The sequence below is a fragment of the Diorhabda carinulata genome, chromosome 9 (genome assembly GCF_026250575.1).
Source record: "Diorhabda carinulata isolate Delta chromosome 9, icDioCari1.1, whole genome shotgun sequence".
Classification (NCBI taxonomy): Eukaryota; Metazoa; Arthropoda; class Insecta; order Coleoptera; family Chrysomelidae; genus Diorhabda; species Diorhabda carinulata.
This window is the reverse complement of record NC_079468.1, coordinates 22,988,904-23,014,309: the sequence shown is the minus strand read 5'-3', so window position 1 is coordinate 23,014,309 and position 25,406 is coordinate 22,988,904. Positions and strand designations below refer to the sequence as shown.

General features: G+C 32.6%; 2 protein-coding genes across 4 annotated transcripts in view; one reads left to right on the top strand and one right to left on the bottom strand.

Moving 5' to 3' along the window:
* Positions 1-25,406, bottom strand: part of LOC130897737 (neuroligin-4, X-linked-like) — a 245,898-nt gene that overhangs the window by 114,759 nt on the left and 105,733 nt on the right. The gene's annotated exons all lie outside the window — the stretch shown is intronic.
* LOC130897745 (probable chitinase 10) lies at positions 1,357-20,610 on the top strand. Its single transcript, XM_057806626.1, has 16 exons — positions 1,357-1,529; positions 2,287-2,505; positions 4,288-4,308; positions 5,863-6,027; positions 7,317-7,355; positions 7,630-7,938; positions 9,269-9,286; positions 11,435-11,457; positions 12,882-12,939; positions 14,076-14,303; positions 15,924-15,944; positions 16,121-16,285; positions 17,998-18,036; positions 18,772-19,005; positions 19,655-19,672; positions 20,473-20,610. The coding sequence occupies exons 1-16, from the start codon at positions 1,493-1,495 to the stop codon at positions 20,478-20,480; spliced, it is 1,602 nt and encodes a 533-aa protein (XP_057662609.1). The 5' UTR covers positions 1,357-1,492; the 3' UTR covers positions 20,481-20,610.

Genomic DNA, 25,406 nt, shown 5'->3' with positions numbered 1-25,406 from the left:
AAACAAAACAAGATTTAACAAAAGAATATACTATAGAGGGTGTTTCATAATAATATCGGTTTCCAGTACTCACTTTGCGTATTAAATAATCACACAAAAAAGTTCTATAGCCTATAGTATTATATTTTTGGTAAAATCATTCATTGGCTTAGACCAGTGATACTCAAAGTGATCCAGGTGCACCCTTAAAGGTCCAAGGGAAGCTTTACAACAGGAGTGCGCTTAAATATCCATAGTTAGATCTGTTTTTTCGACGAAAATTTGGTTTGGAAGCATAAAATTGTAGCAACATCTCTTTAGCATTCTAATTCTCACCACCCAACAATTTCGCCATGAATTTGAATTAATAGCATGATGCAAGTACTAGATGTGGTAAGAGTTCAATACCACCAAGTCCTTCGATCTTATTTCGCGCAAGTTTAGCAGTTTGTTATTTAGCATCTTCATTGTCGTAAGATAATCCGTTTCTAGGTATTTAAGCCTTGATAAAAACTGATAAATTCTGATTAACTACCCACTACATATCTCGGTATTAATAACTCGATATTCTGTAATGATTATTCCAACAAATACACAAAATTTCCGCTTAAGTCTACCTCTCTTCATGACAGGTTCTAGTAACTATCCTTTGTTAAGATTAATCCTTTTTTTTATCGTCTAATTAAACGATCGTCTTTCGGCAGGACAAGGAGTTGTTTACACATTAAACAATCTTCTAGTCGGAATATCTAATTTACTGTAAACAACATACTGTAAATAATACAGAACATTTTGTCAATATAATAGAACAGGACCGGCTTCACGGTCTTCGCCAGTGATTAAACCTTGGAGAAACAGTCTATAACATTCGATAAGCCAAAACTAGTATCAACTTTTTTTTATTGGAGACCCTAGCAATGTATTTCATTTCAGCTAGTTCAATATTTACTAAAATTAATATATGAGGCTCAAGTTTTATACCTCATACCTCAAGGAATACCTCATAACAACGAACCCTTCAGCATATTAGGTCTAACGATTAAACGTGTATGTTTTTGGCAGTTCTTTTAGGCGTAATCAGACTTCATTAATAAGATTTCATGTGGTGAATGTTTTCATAATTTAACGTAATCCATTAAAGCCTAAAGTGGTCAGTAATAACCCCACAGCTCTGATTTTTTTAGAAAGAAACGACTTTCAATAGCTGATATGTCAGATGAAATCCAAAATTTGGATATGGATGATTCTCAATTAACCTTGATGCAAACAAATTGAATCAATCATTTTCTTATCTTCAAGAATGTAATTTGAATTTGAATTTGATTCTTTTTGCCAATAGTTATCGACAAAACTGATCATTGATTGATAATTTTTGCTCACATTTCCTATAACAAATAAAATAAAAAAAAAGTGATAACCGTTATCAATGAAACTTTAAACTGATTTTTAACGAAAAAAGTATATATATTCTATCATTGTTACAAATAATCAGTTGTTAAGTTGGTAAAACAAAATGAGGGTTCTTTCGAGTGTCTGCTATTTGTTAACCAGTAAGTCACATATTAAAATACCTAAAATGGATTTATTTCATTGAACAAATACCTATAATTAATTTTTTTCAAATAAGTTTCACCAATAAGTAAAATTAGTATCAATGGAATAATCGAGATGGATGTTACGTAGCCTTCAAACTGATAATTACAAGATAGAAATGGTAGTGACCTTGATTCACCAAAATGTTGCTGTCAAACGAACTGTCATACTGTGTAATTCATGGTCAGGATACTCTGTGAAATTATCATGAAAACAACGACCAGATTTACATTGAAAGCCGTATATTTTAAACAACAATTTCAGTTATATGAAGTTGTATGGATTTCAAGGTGGACATAATCGTCCATACCACATACTTACTTTTTAAATAATGCAGTAACTCAACGTACAAGGCTGCTAACGAGAATAAACCGCATTTGTCTGCAGTACCTGAGACATATATCTAGAAGATCGGGAATATTGGAACGATTAATCATAGAAGTGAAACGTCCAAGAGGCAGATTTCCAACTAGATGAGTTGATCGAACAAAACCCTCAATAAATATGAGACTGCATGATGCCAAAAAGATTACACAGGATAGACAAACAGTTGCTGAATCAAATATAAATGTGTGTCAAGATTTTTTTGTGTCTTATAATACATCCCATGTTTGTCTATGTCTTTCACAACTCATTAATTTTATGCTTCTTCGTAGTTTTGAATTATCCAACTTTACGACCTTAGTTTCATGTTTTATCATTTTTCTTTTCTAGTTAGTTATGTCTATGGATATAACGAAATTTTTTCTAACATGGTGAGGGCCTACGAAGAAGAATGCACGGACGGTCAACATCATTATCACTGGTATCCATACGATTGTCAAAAATATTTCTCTTGTGAAAGCGGTAAACTAGAAATTGAAGATTGTCCATCCGATTTATATTGGAACGAAGACATCAAGGCTTGCGATGTCAAAGAAAATGTCGATTGTTGTGAGTATTAGAAAGTCAAAATTTAAATAATCATATTATACAAAATAACATCTTAACGGATGTTTCTATGGATCGCTCATACCGACTGAGTTTATAGTTTCCACTAGATCAAAATTAGAGTTATTAGAGAAAAATTCATTTTACTGAACCATTCAAAGACGAAATAATAATTTCAAAGCTTCTTTAAATGTTGCTAAAGTGTTGAAGCTGAATTAAACAGTTATAAATTGGGATTAAATTTTTTCTTTCGTTTCCGATCATAATTCAAAGTTGGCTTACTGATAGGCCGTTCTACCTATTTGAGAATATCAAAAAGTCAATCAGGCACCTTTCAACGTCACTAGGCGAACTAAAAGTCTTGCCCAAAGTTGACCTAGTTTGCTTTTTTTCTTTCCTATACACCAAGAACGTTCGGGATATCATTTGTCTGCCTTACGAACAGCGACTCGAAGTTTTTTTCGAATTTATGGGGGGTTAGAGAAAAAAAAACAAAGTTAGGTCGATTGAATATCTTCTAAAATATGTCTATACTTGAGAAAAACCAGGGTAATAAAGTTATTAAATAACGCAGAGCTCCTAGAAAGGGATTAAACTAGACCTGAGGAGAATTAGTCATAAATTTGAAATGAATGGACCTCTACACTAATGTTTAAACTCGAATCATTAGTTGAACAAAATAAAATGAAACTAAAACTAAAAATGAAACAATTTACAACAATTTACATTTTCAAATAATGTCTATAATATAGAAATGGGGTCTCAGATATTCGCGTCTGGCTAAAAGACTAGTCATCCATTGAATTTATAGCCGCTTCAAGTAGAGCAGTTGATAAGTTAGAAAAGAAGAAGACACATCTTGTTGGCTTGTTCTTGGTTACGTCAAGAATGGATTTTGAGTCCATTGGCTGTTTAGCTGATCCTCATCTAGAGCCCGATCAACTGGTCCCACAAACGAGCTGAACATTCGGCGTTTAAACAAGTTTTTGATGAGAATATTAAGTTGTTTGAATCCATCGAACACTTTAACTTGGATCTGTTTTCTTGGAGTATAGTTTAGATAAAGCTCAATGTCTGAGAGATTCGATATTTTCAAAAACTCCTATATAAAGGATGTTTCTAAATCCATACGACAGGAGGTGACTGCTTATTCAAAATTGAGATGTATCTTTTCTATAAACAAAAGTTCTTCGGCCCTCACTTAAAAGTAGATGATTAGAATTGAGTTTATTTTTTTTTTTAAATTTCAGTAGTGCTAGAAATTTCGAAATTCCTATTATATTACACGATGGTAAACCTATACCCTTATTTTATTTCCTATCGAAACTTTTTTATTAGATGGAGTTCTATGAAATAAAATTATAATTTGGAATCCTTGATGTTATTCAGAAAGATTTTTTATTGTTGAATTGAAACCAATAGCTACAGAGAGAAAACTGGACACTATAATTTATGATTTTTCCAATAAATTGAGTGGAAAACAGTAAAATGTAATAAAATTCGTAATAAATGCTGGAAATAACCACCTCTGGCCAAAATACATGAACGTAGCCTTAAAAATCAATCTCAGTCACCAACATTAAAGGTAATATCACGGAATGGGTTGGTTCGAGCAAATTTTGTTATAGAAAAAATTCATCTCAATTGAATTGTGTCGCATAAACTTAGAAACATCCTGTATATTTGTTACAAATTTGTTCCAGTTTTTCGTTTAACATTCAAATCTTGATATTTACGACGTATACAATATTTGAGAATTTTGTTAACTAGTTTTATTTTTTTCAGCGAACATAAAACCTTTCCCAGGTGAGTATTTCTTTTTTATTCAAGTACAATACTAAAAAACAATCTTTTGATACTATAACTTCATTTATTGATAAGCCTCAAGGTTTACAGAAGAAGTGTTCGTTTTTCAAAGAATGCGGACCATTTCCGTAAGTCAAGTGCTATTTTCTTCATGACAAAGTCATACAAATACGGGAAAATCAGTTTCTGGACATGTGATCAACGACACAAAAGGATAATTAGTGTAAGGACATTTTAAATTCAGTAGGAATGACCCAGGGACCTTAATAAAATCCAGATTTTGATTGCTTGGAAACAGACCAAAGCCGTAGGCGGAGATCTGTGGTTTTATTGAGTTTGTTTTGTTGTGACCAGTAATTTTTATTAGCTTATTTTCTTGTACACCACTTTTGACCAATCGACTAAGCACGGTCGATCTATTGGAATGATTAATAATTATTTTTCCTTGGTATTCCAACCAATCGCATTTCTTCCAATTCCACATTTTTTTATACCAGAGATCATCTTTGGATTTCTAGTGACGATTTATTCTTAGAGATAATTTGTTGATTTTGATATTTGGGCCCTTTTTTGACATCAATTTGCTTTCAGTATACATTCTTGAATCGCCTAGTACACGCGGTTATACTCAACTCGTTTTGCTACTGATAGTTATTCTATTTGATACAAAAAGTCAGTCAGTTAAGCAAGTAGCAGCTTCCCCACCTCGCCAAGCTCATTCTACCACGATTTTGAGATCTGAAATTCAGTATAATGTTGTACTGATTGGTTGTCTTCAATCAGACTTCAAATTGATTGATTGCTTTTTTGAAGATCAGGCTATTAAAGGCAAAAGAAGTAATCACATTTTTAAGCGAAGCTTCATATGAACAACATCTATTGGCAAAAGTTATTTTAGTGTTTGGGATCTTTGGACGTGGAGGTGATTTGTTATGTTTGGGCTTAGATCAAGTAGTTTTACCATTACCAGTGAGGAATGTATATTAGAAAACTTTTCGGTAAATATGCAGATCTATGGCGAAAAAATATGAACAGCAGAAGGTTATTTGTTGCACAATGTAAAATAATCTTACGGTTGCTGTTTTTGGATGGAATCAGCAAACGCCTGAAATTTCCTGCAGATTATGATCCAAGCTATGTTTTGAATGTTCGCACTTCTTCAATCGACGATATTCCAATACGAGATCGTGAATCTTCGTCACTTTAACCATCGTGTAACCCAAAGGAAGATTGATGATGGTATCATCTTCCTCAACCTCCACGTAAGGTAGAATTAGATTCATCAGTAGTATTCCAAACACCTGATTATGAGCTTGAGCTCATTAGTGAAAGTTTGAAAAGAAATTATACTTTGGGAATAGAAAAATAATGGAATAATAAATATCGCAAGGGGTTGATCATAAATAAAAATAGTCAAACATGGTTAATAAACAAGTTTTGTTCTGTGTGAGGAGCTCTTTGTGTTGGTACTTTCTAGGAAATATTATACGTTCCAAAGTTCTATGAAAATTTCGGAAATGTGTATTTTAATAAATTAGTTTTATCTTTCAACAGATCCAGATTGTAGCAACAACGAAACTGCTTACTACATGTATCCTTACGACTGTCAAATGTTTTACGAATGCTATGGAGGTGTCCTTTACACACTGACATGTCCTGCCGATTCGCTTTGGAACGATAAAGAAAAAAAATGTGACGAAAGTGACAATGTCGATTGCTGTGAGTATATAAATGATTTTATTGACTCTAGCTTAACGTTTTACTATTATTATTTTATTATTTATTAACCTAAAGGTTATTATTCAAATAATCGTTTATAGTGGAAACGAATGTTTTTTTAAATTCCTCTAGTTACATTATTCAACAAGAATTTTCATTTTTTTTCTAACAAAAATACAATGAGATATCGATAACGTTTTATCTGTCCATACTTTCATGTCTAAAAAACTTTATGACACCATGACACGTTTTAAAAACTGAAAAACTGAGTAAAGCTCACGCTTCACTAAAATTAACCTATAAACAAAAAACGTATTTAAATAAAGGATGTCAAGACTGTTAAGAACACACCATGCATGTTTATGCTGTCTTAAATACTAATCCTATTGTGGTTATTATTTCGAAATAGCTTCTTAGAGAGCTGCTACTCAAAAAAGTTCGAAATTTCTTCCAAAGAATGTGACTTATGATTTAAAATTAGTTATAATTTTTTAAAAACAAATGAAAATTTGACTTCTTCAAGACTGTATCAAAATATGATATTTACACTTACAATTTGCGTTTTCAATAGATCATTCACACCATGGATAACAAAATAAGAATAAAATAAAAATAGAATTTTGTTTAAAAAGTTTTATTTTTTATAGTTTCTATATCTAATTTATATTTAATTGATGAGTGCTACGTATTTGACCCGTGAAAAATTAATCTTAAGCGTTTTCGTAGTGGAATTGTGGTAAAATTAAACACCAAAGTGTACTAACTCTAATATATTTCCGAGCTTTCGAAAACTTTAACTATATTCATCGTCTGGGACTGAAATTAGGTTAAATACAATATTAAAGTATAAATAAGATATAAAAAAAGTATTTGAAAGCTGGGAAATATATTAGAGTTAGTACACATTGGTGTGTGTGTGTGTGTGTGTGTGTGTTAGGTTACGGAAAATAATTACAAATTACAATAAAATTTTAAATAATAGAGATGAAGTTCCGGGAGTCGGGACTTTTCATCAGAAATTTCTTCTTCTTTAAGGAGCTTTTCTCAAAATTTCTCAAATATAAATATTTTCCGAGAATCACTGCTCTGAATTATATATCATAACGACGTGTTATGCATTCTGAAATGTATTTTTTTATTTTATCGACATCTTAGTATCAGTTATGATCAAATATTATTGTAATTGAAATAACAATTAAACGATTGAACAGATACACAGAATTATATCTATTTATACAATGATATGATGTTTTGTTTGTATTAATCTGTTTTTTTTTTTATTATTTCAGCTGATATAATTCCATATCCATCCAGTTCATCATCTCCAGGTATGTAGTGTTTTTTTCATTTATTTAAACTATTTCTAGCGGTAGGGCGGGCGAATAGATACACACTGTGTCTTAAATTTATCACTAATTATATTTTTTATTTGAATTAACCGATCACTACTTTCACTATTACTTTGCGTTAATTACTTTTAATTATAGACTATCTACGTAGCTTATGAGTCAATCAATACCCAAAAAGAATTTCTCAACTATTCTAGAAAGTAATAATAATCGATAAATTAAGAAACTGAAATTATTCTATTCAACTTTACAGGTCCTACAACGCAAACTAGTCCTACAACTACAACCAAGGCAACAACTACAACTGAGGCAACAACTACAACTAAGGCAACAACTACAACTAAGGCAACAACTACAACTAAGGCAACAACTACAACTAATGCTCCAACACCTCTCACAACTCCGGAATGTACTTATGAGCATCAGTATTTCCCGTATCCTTATGATTGCTCAAAATATTATGAGTGTTCTAACGGTAAAGCGATGTTAATGGATTGTCCAGCTGGAGAAGTTTGGAATAATGAAGTACAAACCTGCGACTGGCCCTACAATACTGACTGTGGTGAGTATTTCCCACAATTAATTTCAACTTCAATATACTGAAATCAAAGAAATGTTTGGGAAACTCCATGAACCCAATAAGAACAAAAATTCAGTTCTGCCATTTACCAATCGTAGCGCTAGTGTAATGAAAACGTGTTATTACTGTCAATGTCAATTGTCAAAATATATAATCATTGTTTCGAATTCCCAAACATTTTCCTCATGTGTGTTCTTCTAAATTGGAAAAATCTTTTTAATATTCAGTGTTCAACATTTCTGGAAAGAGTGATTTTACAAATTTCAATAGAAAAATTTCTCAGACTTCATTGTTACAGAGAAAATTAGTCGTTTTGATAAACAAAAATCGGGTTTTTCGACTGTTTAACAGGAAATGGTAATTTATCAAATTCCTCAATATACAACAGCCATAATATCAAAATTGAAAAACAATTTGAAGTTTTAAAGGTGACGTTGTAAAGTCTACTAGGTTTTCTTGGATTGTAAATTGAAATGCGCCGCGAAAATAAATTAGTTCTGCCACGTACCATCGAGGGCACTGATATCGAAAACCCGTCATGTTGTTTCCACTGATAACAACTAAGTTTGCATTTCTTCTTAGGGGATATTCGGTGGTTGTAAGTTTTAATAAAGCAGGCCTTCAATATAATTCACAGCCTTCGGTATTTGGTAGAAATGGTTTGCTGTGACAGTATTTAGCAAACTTATGTTCGAGAATCCAGAGCAGCTCCACTGTCTTTAAACCGTTCAGTTTATATACTCCCACAAAATCAGTTTAGTAAACCATCTGTCTGTTTACGGTGATCTGCAGACTATGGTCAACATCTTACGCAGTAATCTGGATCACATATCAGAAGCGTACCTTTCTAGATTCACGTTCATTCGTCTTGTATACTTCTGCTTAGGAGATTGCCACTTTAAATATATATGTTATCCAGTAGTGAGCTTTGGAAGGCTGCACACTGATGGTAATCTGTTGAAGTCCTTCAAGTTTTTTCAGAACTGCATTGGCGTTTCATTGCTTTATTGCAGGTCCTCTTATTTTAGATCAGAGAATTCTAAGCCTAGGTTTGAAGATATCTTATCTAGTAGAAATAAGACCCGAGCAGTTATTGAGATGTTGTTGAACTTAGATGGTACTTCCAAGAGATTTAACTGTCCAGAATGTTTCCTAGATATTCGCAGTCCTTGCTGAAATACAGTTTTCTTTTGGAGTCTAGTTTCAAAGTCTCTCTCGCTTGGAGTTTCAACAATTGAAAGATCTACTCTCAGATATTTCTGAGTGATTCAAATATGAATATTCAGATCTAATTTATTGTTTTTTTTTTCAGTTCCTTCACCTTCACCAAGTAAGTACCGCTAGATATTATAACTTTGAAGTTTATTAAGTTGTTTAGAGATATTGAAGCATGAATGAGAAGTTGAAAAAGAAGTATATTGTGTGTTAAGCTACAAATTCGATGTTGCAAATGTTATTTGATCCCTAAATTTTCCGTTTGAATTCAATTAATAGTTTTTCGCTTTTACGAGATGGTGAAATTGATTTTTCGGTTAGTTTTTGAATATGTTTTTCCTCCCGAATAAAATTCAATATCTTCTAACTGAAAATACCGTACTTATATGTGGATTATGGTAACTTGCTGGGTGCTGCATGGGAGTAGAAACTCAGAATCATATAGAGAACTCGGTTGGTGATTAATTTAAAGACAAATAAATTCTTTGCTTGTAATTTTGTTGTATCTCAAAGTATACAGCGTAATCCACGTACGTTCGTGAATTATTTGTAAGTTATTTCTGTTACAAAAACTTTAATCATCGTATTTTTTGATCTTACTTCGTATATGCCAAGCAATGGTTGAGCAAATGAACGAATTTCGAGTTTCGAAGATCGTATTTCCGGGGGAGAATTGAAAATTAATGATGTTTTTTCTTTTTTCTTTTTTAGGTTATTAGAGACTAGCCTGAATGATAAATTAACCAAATTTCCGTGGCCAGAATAATTATTGATAATTTTCAAGCGCAATACGTGTATGAGAATAAATCAAATTTAATAATAATAAATCATTATATATGTAAAACAGGTATTTTGATTAATATAACCTCTACCTCCTACGTATAATATGATAATAAATATGAAACGATACGGACATTTAAAGCACCATCACCTCAAATTTGTTTTTTGGATGCTAAGCTTGATAAATACTTGGAGTCCTCTTTAAGACCTAAATCGCAAAGCTTCAGATCCAGATTCGTTCATTTTTAGACTATTGCTCTCACATTTGGAGCTCAGTTTCCAAATCCATCAATAAGATGCTCGAAGCAATTCGACTCGGAGTCGACTAGAAGCTTGGACAGCTTAGAACAAAGTAAAAAAGTCGCTGATCGGACACTCTGTCTTACAGATACTATAAGGACAGATGTTTTTCTGAACTGTCCAACATAATCCCCAATAGGGCCGTATCAGCAGAACCTACTCGACAGACAGACGTGGTTCATGAGCACCGATCTCGCTTGAAGATGCCCGGAACGGCAATTAATCGGGATTTATTTCTTGGAAGAACTGCAAGCGTGTGAAATCTACTACCAAGGCACGTATACAACATACAGAGGTTCAATGGCAATAACTGGAGGTGTCTTCAAACTGCACCACTCGAACTACTATAACGTATAATTGGAAAGAAAACTAGAAATGAAAATTCATACAAACTGCTTGGAGATCAAATGAAAAAGCAAAATTTAAAAAACAAACACGGAGAAAATATCAATTGACAAAAACAAAAGATTAATACAAACAAAAAAAAAACACCAATAAAAAGTGTTTCTGAATAAAACTTCTGAATACAGATTCAAAATTCCATTGGTCACTCGCATTTTTATTAACCAAAATATTCGAGTGAAATTTCTGTAATAATAATTCTCAAATACATATGATTAGAACTAGAAAAAGTATTTTGATTTAAACGTCCAAAAGCTCCGACAATTTCAACTCTTAACGAAGGGATTGTTCAAAATATTGAATAACATCAATTTACGTTACTAATATATGTACAAGAATTTTCATAACAAACATCAAATAGCAAATTAAGGGGATAATACATTATCAAAATATTTCAATAAAATCAAATTCACAATACTAAAATACCAAGAAATGTGAAGAATTAATATTAAACATGAGGTTGTTTATATAAGACAGATATCTCAATATTTAGAAACTAGATTAAATTGTCATTAATGATATAAAACAATGAAATAGCATCAACAAACTATAATGTATAAAAAATAAATTTATTCGATTATAAGAATTCAAAAAAGGGTCGTATGTGAGGCCATCAACAAAGCGTCATACTCTAGTCGATTTCTATGTATAGGAGGGACAGTTGAATCGTACTTTCAAGTTGTACTTCGAGTATTTTCGTATGAAATAAAATTTGTAAAACTATAATGAAAATATATAGTCTTATTTTTGATTTATGAGGTGTTTTTCGAAATAATTCCAGATAGTGTAACTAACCATGTCGAGGTATATCGTTGACAGCTGATTTGTTGGAGAACTATCCAGATTCAGATTGAACTTCTACCGTATCATCCAGCATTTAGTCCTGATTTTGCACGGCTAGATTACTATTTATTAAGATCCATGGCGGAATTCTTGTCCGGGAAAAACTAGATACGAATCCAAAGCAGATACAGTGGGACAATTTTTTTCCATTTAATTCCAAAGAATGATTTTATCAAGGTCTAAAGAAGCTTTATTGTTAAAACCATAGAATCCTATGGGTTATACTTATATTAAGACTTATTTGTATAATTATTCGATAAAATGACATAAAGTATTGTAATTGTTGATAATAATAATAATATACTTTTCCAAAATGTGACAAAGCAATGGACATGGAAAAAAAATTCTACATATATGAAATACAAATCTTCTTTTCATAAAAGGACCTTATCCTTTTTAATTTCGCATTCTTAGCCTCTTCCTGACTAGTGGCATTTTTTTTCAATGGACTGTCTAGTGTCCTGTTTTGTCCAACTGGACTCGTTCACATCCTGAACAATTCTGATTTCCTAATTCTTCTCTACAATCTTAAATTCTCATTCTAGGCACTGTATGATCATTATATTGTTATTTCATATTGTTTTTCTTAAATATCCTACAATAAATCCCTCTACCTTGAAATTGCTATCCCAAGTTAACTGTTTTTCATCGTTTGTAGTATTACATCGTTGTCTACGTTATCTATTCGGATCTTTGGTTATGACCATTCATTGGATCTTTTCAGTTAAAATTCTCATTTTATATTAATTTTTCCAGCATTCCCATTTTGGGATTATTTTTCCGACTCGAAGGACCATTTTATGTGTTATCCTATACTTTTTTCGCGGGTTGAAATAATAGAAAATTATTGCTGTTGAAAAATTAACGTTTTTACTTCTCGACGGTTGACGTAGTACAACTAAATTATGCGGCGTTGCCGAATCGCCGAAAATTATACGAAACACTGTTATTTTACAAAATCTCCCGATATTTATGATCTAAAATTGTCTTCTATAGTGCCTCAATCGTACTCTACCAAAGGCTTGATTAAGGTCTTGTAGAACATGGCCTTGTAGAACGTTATTGAATTGTGTATTATATATTAAGTATCAGAATTAAGATAAAGTTCACTTTATTCAAATTTCGATCAAAATGATTTTTGTTTGGAAATATGGTTGAAGGAAATTCCTCGAAACAATTGATACATTGATTGTCTTATCTTTAATATAGTTTTAATCTTCGTCTTTCAGATTATCGTTGAAACAATTGATCAATGCTTGATAGAATCTCAGAAATTCCTCACATTTCCTGCATTAACTGATAATGTTATCAATGAAGCTTTAACCTGTCTTTCAACGAAAAACGTCTATATATATATACATTGTGTTGTTTTGTAAATTAATCAGTTGTTTAGTTCGGAAAATACAATGAGAGTAGTGTTGAGTATTTGCTATTTTTATACCTGTAAGTAACATATCTCATTACTTATATCAAACATACAGGGTGTCTCATAACGACCCAACTGCTTTAGTTGAAAAAAAAGTATAATAGTCATTTGTTGTAGTTGACGGCACTCCTCAAACTTTTTACGTACATTTTAAAATATGTGGTTGAAGAATACTCCTGATCTCTCCTTCTATATTATTTCTCAAATCTGTCAAATTTCGTGGAAAATTCTCATGGACGACGCTCTTAAAATAACCCCACAAGAAAAAATCAGTCAGTGCTTCCAGGTGGCCATTCAATATCGCCTCTTCGTGAAATCACCTATTCTAGAAACAACTCGCGCAACGGGCATTTATGTATGAGGTATTTGGACTCTTTTTTTTGTCCAAAAAACTACAATTTTGGCGATTTTCGTATCCGTTCAAATGAAAACGTGTCTCATCGCTGAATAACATGTTGATCTTCCGCAATGTTGGGCAGCAACTAAAAATTTAAATAACGCGCTAGTCATATTCTAAAAAATTTGATGAAGAGTATAAATAGTCGAAACGTCGACGTTATATGCTTTTGGACGAAATTATATTTGATAGAGACCTAAAATCAATCGACAAAACCATATAAAAGAGGTCTAGGAAATAAGAAATTGAGGAAATTTCTCATTAAGCTTTATACCTCTACCTAGTGATGTTAGTTTTGTAATATCCATCAGGTATCTTTTCTAATTATCTTAATATTGCCAAAATTACTGTCTTTTGGTATTTTTGCACCTTTCTTCTTTCGATCAAATACTGCAGCATCATTAAACAGTCCACCACCTGCTGTTTCTTCTCACGGATTTCCTTCACAGAATTTCTTCATATTTCAAATGTAACTATGAATTTTCTTTGGATATATCGCATTCTTTTTACTAGGAACTAGTATGCAAACACTTAATCAAAACTAATTTTGATTGAAACTACTCAAACAAACAAACCTCTCGCACTGAAAGATAGAATTTGACCTAGTGGTCTAGACTTCTTCCAAGTCCAGTGACATCTAAGGTATAGTTCGACTATGGGAGCTGCAAAGGCAAATAAAATCTAAAAAATATCTGTTTTTAGTATTATCTTTTCCAAATGTAGGAATCAGACGCGTTAGGTATTTTTTTCTTTCAGTTATAAGTTGTGGCTTCGGCCATAACAACTACATCAACTTTTCAAACTTGCTGAAGATTTATGAAGACGAATGTACAGACGGACAACATCATTATCGTTATTATCCATATGATTGTCAAAAATATTATTCTTGCGAGAACGGGCAGCTCGAACTTGAAGTATGTCCGGATAATTTGTACTGGAATGATGAAGTTAAAGCTTGCGACATTCAGGAAAACGTCGACTGCTGTAAGTATTACAACAATAGAATATTAACATCGAAGAAGCTTATTTAGAAGAATATTCAAAGTTTCACACCTTACTGTCTTTTTTTATTTTGGTTTTCCAAGTATATCGTCATGAAAAAAGGATTCTAACTGAAGTTTTAAATCATCGTTTTTTATTAGTTTTCATCTACTTCATCGTCCAGAAAACATCGAAGCTGTGCGTTAACTGATATTGCATGTGAAATATCGTGAGATTGAGGCATACCTGGGCATCAGATCCATTCGTATACATTCAAAATTATTTGAACATTTGGCTGTCAAAAAGTTTTGTTCGCGTTGGATGCCGCTTAATTTAACATTTACTCAATAAAAAGCTCGTGTCGATTAGATGTTATCGTTCGACTAGAGCAGCGTAGAACGGCCAATTCTAAATGGTACACCAGCCAAAGAGATTTTTCCAAATCTGGACAATGACAGAGATCATGAATCCTTAGAGATAAAGGAAGGGATATTGTGTTGGATATCAAAGATCAATGGATTCTACCTAAGAACTAGAAGAAATGAATACCAATAACAATAGAAGCGTTCATTTTCTAGGAAGAAGTAAAAGCAGCAATTGAATCACCTAAAGATGGAAAAGCTTCTGGTCCTGACGACCTACCTGCAGATGCTCCACTTGAGGAACAACATCTAGATTAGATCGTTCAATTTACGTTTGCTAAAATGTTGTTGAAGCTTTTTCCTGAAGTCACACAATGAAGAATTTAAAAAGCTAAAGAAACTGCAGCAAATATACAGTTTGGAACAAGAAATGTTTAGAAACGCAGCGATTTTTTCACATAAACCAAATTGTTTTATCGGTTATGTTAATACATTTGTTAAATTGAGACACAAACAATTAATACAAGCCCTGGAACGAAAAAACCTCAACATAAGGGATATAAAAGTAATAATGAAACTGTACCGTACAATTCAAACTAAAAAATAGAATGGAAATGAAGCAAGGAGTGTTTTATCTCCACTCCTTTTCAAAGTCTACATATTGAAAATCTCCACCAAAGAATAAGAGTTCTGCAATTTATTCTAAACTTCTCTTCAAAAACATGTTGAATCATTTCACCAAAGTGTTAACTTTTCCATGGATTAATGTTTAGAAATAATTAATCTAACCGAGAGAACCTGTGTTTTGTTTATGAAGATCAAAAAGCTTCTATGTCGTCGAGATCAGAGCTTAGAGTTGAGAACACGGATGCTCAATGGCTATGGCTTCTCAGACTATAATATAGAGACTTGGAACGAAGATGTGGTCCCACCGTAGGATGCAGATATCATCATACAAATCATCCAACACGTCACAAGATGAAGAAGATCGTAGATATTATTCAGGAGTAATTCAATGTTAGCCACATCATGAGAGATCAGAAATATGAGATCTTATGGCTCATAATTTAGGAAATAATCTTGAAAACCTGTTAAAAGGATTTGAGGTCTGACCTATTTAGAACCCGCAGCTTCCAATGACATAATCTAGAACCCTTTTCACAGTGTGTGAGATTATTTATAAAAACCTGATGAAAAACAAGCTCCAAATTCACATTTAACTAGATATTTTTATAACGTGTTTATTTTTTTTTATTTTCAGCTGATATAATACCATTCCCAGGTGAGTTTTCCTTTTTTTCATTCTAATACCAGTCTTATAACAAAGTTATTTTATATATACCAAAAAAAGTTATCAACAGTAATAGTAAAAGTTTTTATAGCCCAAATTTGGAAATAATTACATGGACAAATGTGTGAAAAGAATTAAATTTGAGATCAAACTATTTTTTTTAATAGATCCAGATTGTAGCAACAACGAAACTGCTTACTATTTCTATCCTTACGACTGTCAAAAGTTTTACGAGTGCTATGGAGGTGTCCTTTACACACTGACATGTCCCGACGATTCCCTTTGGAACGATGATGAGAAAACTTGCGACGAAAGTGACAATGTCGATTGCTGTAAGTATGTAAATGATTTTATCGACTCGAACGTGATGTTTTATGATTCGTAGCTGGTAGCATCAATAGTATTAAAGTTGTCATTTGCATTTCACATTTTCTTACATATAAGCTTCGAAATGTTATCTACAGATAACTATCATACAAAAACAAAAATTAATCACTCTAAAATTGTATTTTCAGTGATAGATTTGAGTTTGTGATATTTTGTGATAAAATTTAATTCGATTCAGGTGACTTATCATAATTATCAAACAAGCATTTATCCAAATGAATGTCATCAGTTTTTGGAAAAATGTTTTGGGCGGTTTGACGAACCTCGACATCCCGCTGTGTTTACCCCAGAAATCGTTGAAGATAAGAGAAAATCGTCGTGTAAAATGTGAAGGAATTGAAAAAAATGTTGAAACAAAAGTTGTTGACTGCTGTCCTCTATACAAACTGTTTCTTTTAATTTAATTATTTGTACTCTATGAAATAATAGTTATACACATTTTGTATAACTGAATCAGTACCGAGTGTACCCGCTTTCCTAATTTTTTGATTTTTAAATATTGTATTTAATTATGAATTACTGAATCTAGCGTTCGCCACAGTTTGCTCAAAATTGTCTCTTATTTCTGAGCCTTTAGAATAAACGTTTTGTTTCAAAATTCGACAAAAATGTTTCATTGGCTTCAGTTAGGACACTCTGCATTTCATTCCCGTCGTCGATAAAGATTTCGATTCGATTTTCTTGATTTTTGAACTACATTTTGTTCCTTTAGATTGTTGCTTACATATTTCTTATCTATTTTGGAATTTCTGCCCGATTTTCGCAAACAGACTTGTAATTAGCTTTAGCCAAAACTTCTCTCGTATTTTTTGGTGTATTTTTTTTTGCTTTTTTGTCTGATTTTGACTTTATTCATTCGAAATACCTCAACCTCTCAATACGTCGTCAGATATTTTAAATTGTCGCAATCACAGCGATTGGTATATCACAAAATGTGTATAGGGAGTTTTCAGTAAGTTTCAAGAAAGAAGTCGAGTAATAGATTGACTACCCTAATGACAATTGTTTTTCTAACGATTAAATCCATAGATTTCTCGTCAAATAGGCAGTAACTTCTCTTTTTAATCCAGTATTTTAAACAATTTTACTGATTTCCAGCTTGATGGGAACTTATGTAGCTTCACTCTTATTTTTTGGTCTAATTTGACAGGACTATTATCCTATGCTATGTGATGAACGATTTAAAAAGAATTTCAAAAAATTGTCCAGTTATGGTATCAGAGTATTTTAAAGTTTTCAGCATGACTACGATAATTTTATCAATAAATCAATCAGAAATCTCCTTGTTGAAAATAAGCTGCGTATTAACGTTATCTTATCACATGATAATCTTAAATCTAAAAAAATAACTTACTGAATGATCTATCATTATATACTGTCATATATATATATATACGAGGTGTGGCTATAAAGTGACGAGACCAGTGCTGCTACAAAAAAAAACTTGACATGCGCTAAAAGTTAACGTCAGCTATTTACCTTGAACCCTACTTTTTCGATTGTCATATCTACCGTTTCTGTAGACAAACCAGTTTAGCCGTTGTTGTATAGTTTGTATAGTGGCGACTTAAAACTAGGGTAACGGATTGTTGTGAAACAAAAATCACGATACGAGAATTCTATATATTCGATTAAATCTTTTTCTTTTAATTTTCAGCCAACATTATCCCGTATCCTCCTAATACATCGTCTACCGGTACGTATTATTCAGACTGATGCATGTAAAATTGTGTCAATTCCTTTTATAGTTAAATTTTGAATTACAACCTTTCAGTCTGTCTTCAGAAATTGAAAGTAAAAAATTTTCAACTAGAAACGTACATAAATAAAAAGCGTTTTATGTGGAATCCAAATCATCTTTCCTGATGCAACTCATTGGCTTAAACTTTTGACTAAAAAAGCCAGAACATGTTAAGTGGACTGAAAATCAATGGGGCTCGGTTTTTTTCTCAGACGGAACCAGAGCGTGCATGCATGGTAGCCATAGAAGATGACAATTCTACAGAAGACCTGGGGAAAGATTTGCATAGCTTTTGGAAGAGGTTTAGGTTTGTATTGGAACACAGAAGAGTTTTTAGGGGATTACGTCGTTACCTACGTCAGTTTCAACGGCGAAAACTTCATACTAATGCCCGTCCACATACTGATGGTTCCATACGGTAGTATTTACAGAATGTCGAAGCCGTCGCCATGGATTTTCCAGAGCGTAGTTAAGAAAACGGAAAAATCGAGTTATTCGACCCATGAAAAATCGATTCGAAGCTGTTATTAAGGCCAGGAAAGCACTGAATATTGATTGGTACTAATAATTTGGACGAATTCAAGATTATACTATCTTTACTGTTATGTAAAAAACATTTTGTTTTCTGAAAGATGTAATATTTCAAATTCGAAAACGCTGTTTCTCATACTTTGCTCACCAATCCTCTAGGTAAACCTACAAGTACAAAAACTACGAAAACTACAAGTTCGATAAGTACGACGACTTCAGCTCCAGGACCTTACACCACACCACAATGCACGTACGAACATCAGTATTTCCCGTATCCTTTCGATTGTACAAAGTTCTATATGTGTTCTAATGGTATTGCTTATTTAATGGATTGTCCTTCAGGCGAGTTTTGGGATCAAAAGATACTAACTTGCGACTATGATTCGGATTGTGGTGAGTGTTTGTGATCATTTTTTCAAACAAATTTAATGAGTTTTAATGTACTTCGATCGATCCAACACCAATTCCATAAAATTTGACTGCTTCTAATCGTGTTCTACATCTAATCAATATAATATTGTTAAATTCGTTATTCTAAATATCACTTCCTTCACTTAACTGATTGAGACAGAGATCCCATTCAAAATGGTAGTCAATAAACGCCAATGATGGATCAATGAACTGCGTCTCTTCAACCAAACCACTCCACTAGGAGAATCACTTCTTATTTTTCGAGTTGCTAAATTGTATGTTCAAGAAGGTTTAGATAGGAACCTGTCTAGAAAGCATATTTACATTATCTTCCATAACCAAGCGGCCTCGAAGGCTATTGAGTGGACGTGGAAGCCAAGATGGAAGTACTAATGGGAAAATACTTTAGGCATAAGAAAATACGACACCACAAACGTGGTAGGTCTTCTGAAAGGTCACTATCCCGTCAAATACCATTGAAATCACAGACTTAGAAGAAAATATTTTTGAAGATACAGAAATAGAGCCGATGAAAAGCCACAACGACCCCCCAAACAATCCACAACTTACTTTCAATTGTATAATTATTTTGCTATCGTTTGGATTAAATTATTCAATTTTTCTGTTTCAGTTCCCAGCCCTCCACCATGTAAGTACCACTCGTTATTTTGAAATTCAACTAACTCAGCATATGAGGCAGGTTAAAGGTGAAAGCGACTTCTTAAGGGAAAAAATAGCTGACTAACATGCAGTCGCAACTGTTTTATTTATTTATTATGCTAAAATTAGATGTAGAAACTATGAATTTTCACTTTGTTATGACTCATTCACATAACTCATGGTCGCCAAAATAACAGGTAACAGATTCTTTGGATCCGCAGTACAAAAATTTCCCAAATTCGTAGCAGTGTCCTTGACGGTCAAATAAATTCAAAATTTCTCATACTTTCCCTCATTAGGATTATCAGTTAACGATTTCCAATCAAAGACCTTAAAAAAGGGGTCTATTATACCGATGGCGTACATAAATTAGTTCACTACTATAAAATGACATTGAATTAAAGATTTTGATTTTGTGAATCGTTTAGCAAAACTATGAGATTTATTATGGTGTTGTACATTTAGATCCTTGGTTATTTGCGCTGCCGGATAAGCTTATATAATAGTACTTAGCCGCTACAATATACTAATAAAAAAAGAACTCGATTACTTCAAATTAGTTTGGGAAATTTTTCTGAAAGCGTGTAGTGTTGAAATCAATTGTTATAATTACTCATTAGTTATATTATGAAAAAACAAATTAGTTTATTGATATTGATTCTATCATTACCCATTTTATGGTTATTTCTTTCTACTTCACAGTTTCGTTGATTCGAAAAACCGCGTTTTTACTCATCGTCATACATTGTTATTTTGTAATAGTTAATATTTGTTTTTATTCATTTGCAGCATACTAAGGAGCCGTATGAATTATAAAGCAACGATAATGTAAAATAAAAAATAATTCTTCGTGATATTCTTAAGCAATTAATAATTTGTAAGCTAAGATTCATAACAATTCGTATCAATAAATAATTGTTTTTATAACTGGTATGTCATTATCCCCAACTCCGCAAATTTCCTGCATGTTCAATAAGTAGTTTAGTTCTATAATCTGCTAAAAACTTACCTAAATCGTTTATTATAAATTGTTTTCAACTATTTCTTACATTAAGGTTCATACTAGCTGCACTGGGATTTACTATTTGCCCAAACACAGTCAAAGGATTTGTAATCTTTTTTATTAGAAACTAGAAATTGTTTTAAGCCTATTTTTACGAAGGTATGGCTTCATTATTTTTCAAAATACTTTCTATTAAGATCAATACACTTTTGTATGCGTTCGAACCAATTGTCCAGGCATTATTTCCATTCGTGTGATTTGTACGCATCCACCGCTTCTTCAGGTGTAGAAAAAACGTTGACCTCGCAATTCATTTTTGATCATCGTGTGTCAAACAAGAACTGTAAGGCGGATGACCAATCACTTCGATGATTTGACTGTTCAAAAACGTTTTTATTTGAAATGATGTTGCATTGTCGTAGTGGAGAATGATTCGTCTTCTGTGGTGAATTTTCCTGGTAAAAAATGCTGGTGTACCATTGAGAATTGACCATTCCACGATGATCTAACGGAACTGTTGCGATATGTCTTGTTATTCCGAAAATACAGGCAAAAACAAAAACGTTTTTGAACAAAACATCGAATTGATTGGTCACCCGCCGTTCAAATCACTTTTTTTGGAGGTATTTGGTAAAAATGCTTCGATAAATGGTTCAATCGGATGCAAAGTGTATTGATATTAATGGAGAATATTCGCTACAATCGAGGACATCAATGTTATTCCGAGGATGAATGCAATTGCGTGACAGATAGAAAGACAGATAATAGATTCAATATATTTACTTATAAGACGTATTAATGCAAAATTTTTCATAGTATTTCGGATGTGTAAAAAAGATATGAGATATTCTAATATAAAAGATGATACCACAAAATTTGTTATCTTACGTAATTAATAAAAAATGATAATTTGCAAATTGGTTCATTGTTAATACTTATGATTCTTTTTTGTTATTGAAATTATACATTTTAGTGCATCTTCAATTTTTTTAATAGTTAACAACAAAATGAAAGTTGCTTCTTTTTAAATAGTGAGTCCGACATCTCAATTTATTCGAATTTGACTTTAGTTTATCGAAAATTGATGTCGGATACACAAATTCGATGTCACCAATCAAAGATAAGACAATAATTATTGGTATTAGTTTACGGTATGAAATTGTATGCTGGTGAATCGCTTCTAATAGAGAGCCCAACAAAGAAAACACACAAATTTTGGTAGAAAATATATTCATTTTTTAACATGATTTCTCTTCATTTCCATACACTTTTTTCGGCGATAAGTTCGATGCCATCTCGCGCTCAGATGCCACATGTCCAAATTTTCAGTTAATCTGCGATGTACCACAGTCTCACCCAGAGTAGAATCTAGTGCAGCTTTTATTTTTCCAAGCAACTACCGCTACCTCTAGGTCAGGCCAGGTACTTTTAAAACTATCTTCATATGTTTATCGAATAATTATGGTAAAATAACAATGTTTTCTAAATTTCTAAGCTTTCTAACTAAACAGAAAATATAGAAATTTATTTAATACCTTTTTTTCCTTTTATTTTTCAGTTGTTAGCATCCCATTTATTAAATCAAAACTTTCAACATGTCTGGAAGGTTTCTTTTTAGATGTCTTCCATCTGCTCTGTTCCAGCGTTCGAAGTGTTAGTAATAGTTTCCTTTTAAGCACATTTTTCAATTTCGAAAATAGCCAGAAGTTACATAATACTAAATCTAGTAAGTTAGGTGGATGCAGATAGACAGGAAGAATTTTAGCTGCTAAAAACTTAAAAAGGACTCCGTGGAACGCTTGGATAAAAACTGTTGGTTAATTTAGCATACAGTTCCATTACCCAGTTAGAAAAAGAAGAATAAACGTAATCTTGATGATCATTTCGTACATATCAGTACAAAATATGTCCTCAAACGGTCTTCAAAGTTACTACACACTAGCATAGTTCGTTATCTTCAGAAAAGCTAACCAGGAATCTTGGCTTTAATTTCCTAAAATTGTTTCTTCCTTATCCAAACATAAATCGGATCATCCGTAGTAAATCAGGCCTATGTTTCCATTTGTTTATCTCGTACCAGGTATGTCTATTCATCGTCGTAGAAATTATAGTCCAAGCAAAGTCCTCAGAGTTGTGGTAGCTATTCTAAGAATGGGTTTTGAGCCTACTAGTGGTTTTGCTCAGCCACTTACTATATCTCTTTCCTTTCGTCATCTTCTCTACTCCTTATATCTTTTTTCAATTTTAAAAACAGTATTATTGACATCCCTTATCACCTTCTTTTATCTTCCAATTTGTTGGATTTAACAATTTTTTTTCATAGTTCACTAAAACAAAAACCCCAACAGTTTGTTTAGTTTACTACTCTTTTTTATACAAATTTCTAGTGATAAAAAATTAATTTAATCTTCGTTCAAATCTTTTACTATCTTGTCTATTTCTTCTATATTTACTTCCTTCGACATCTTCGTACATTTCCTCAAATCTTTGATATTTTCTGCATCTTCCTTCCTTAATTTCCTTATACTTTTTGAATGTTTTCGTAAAAGTGAAGATCTTTTTTATATGAGAGTCCTGAAACCTTCCACTTCTAATCTGAGTGAGATTTAATGGAATAAACATGAATTTGTGATCATTCATATTCCAAAACCAATTGTCTTCATCCAAATTTATTCTAACTACTCAATAAATGTTACCAAATGAAAGATCAAGTTTTTTTTTCACGTGAAAAATTACCAGATTAACAATCCTTAATCCTGAAATCAATTGCTGAAGTATTTTGCGTGTATTCAAATGAATAATAAACAAGCTTTGTCGAACATCTCTGCTGACAACAGACGAATAGGTCAAGATTAAGGAGCTCGAACTAACCCCGCAATACAATAAACGACATGCCATTGGAACGGCAGAGAGATAAAAGCTTTAGAATGCAAAACAACCGCGAAGACATAAAAAATCCTCCCAGAACGCTAGTAAAATCGAACGAATCGACTGTTTGCAGCAACGATTTAGCACTTAGTTGTGTTCTGGTTGGAATATTTCGCTTTTATGAGGGTAATTTTTATCTGTAACGCACTCAGAATCGAACAAAATGAGAGATAAGCCTGATTGAATGTTATCGAATACTTTCACATCGTCGTCTTGACCATATCGTAGATCAAAACTGGGAAACTCGATGGAAAGAAATGTTCTATCGTTTATTATTGTTTTCACAGAATTTGATTATTCTCAGAAATGGTCTATAATAACATTTATCGACCGCCATAACCTTTAGATATAGCAAAATAAAACCAGTTGTTAATCGACTTCATCATTCTATGTCGTACATTAAAAAGGTTTATAAATTTATATATCTAAAACCTGTTCTTCGGAACTGGAGTAGAAGTGTACAGGCCCAGAATCAAACATTCTGAAAGCCTGTGCAGAGCGCTAAGCATTTTTCAAGCAGAAATCTTTTCAATTTGGTTCAATTTAGAGAGATCATCATCCTGTCCGATAGTCAAGCAGCCCTTCCTGGAACCCGAAACCTTCTGTGGTTTCAGCTACAGAACAATGGAAAAAGCACTAGAAAAGAAAATTAATTTTGCGTTTCCATAAAATTGGTTAGGTTAGGTATAGTAGCAGTTTCTTTTTCACATCCAAAAAGTGCATGCCATGGTAGTAAAGGATTATCCAACAAGATTGGCTTCGAGATAAACAACAACATACAATTCAATCAAAGAATCCATACAGATTTTGTCTTAATTTGTGGGCAGGAATGGTCAGCAATACTTAAAATTTCTCCAAAATTTTTCTCAATCTACGTTTCGCAGAGAAATGTGGTTCATGCACGATGGAATCCCTCTTCACTTTCGAAATAATATAGAAAATCATTTTTCCTAATATGTGGATTAGTCTGGGAAGTCCATTTGGTTAGCCACCACTTTCCCCTGAATCAAATACAATGGATTCGTTTTTTGGTGATATTTTGAAAGCTTATTATTTGCAACTCAGGTAAACTTAAGGAATGAAATTATAGATGGAATTAACTTCCATTGTGATACTGTGAGGCGGAATCTTGGAATGCTTTTCCAGATTCAAAGAAATATACTCCGTAGACTCCTGAAGTATGTAGAAATGCGAAAATTTGATGAGATGTAGTTTAACCAACTAAATTTTTCATTTAAATTTCAATTTTTTTCTAATGTAGGTAACAGGATATTCCACAGTATGTAGCTCAATTAGAAATGTTGGATTGCGTTTTAACACTTCCTGTATTTTAGATAAATGATCACAATTTATGATAATTTCCTTCAAAATGTCTCTTTATGGCGGCTTCTTTGACTTAATTGAACATTTGGACATGAGAAAGCTGGGCGCAAGATGGGTGGAAACGTGGGTTCATCAGTTCACACCCAAAACAGAAAGAACAATAAAAAAATGGACTGCAACAGGCTCCAAAGAAACCAAAGACCGTTCCATCAATAGACAAAGTCATAGTAACTTATTTATCACGAAAAACGGCCGTATTTGGCTGAGAAGCAAGTTGTTTCATCAAGACAATGCACCAGCTCACACATCCGTTATTACAATGGCCAAAATTAACGAATTAAAGTTTGAATTGCTACCTCATGCACCATATTCGCCAGATATAACCCCCTCGGATCATTTTCTGTTATTAGAATCCAAAAAATAGCTCCGTGGTCAAAGAGTTTTCAACAATGAAGAGGTGATGTCAGCA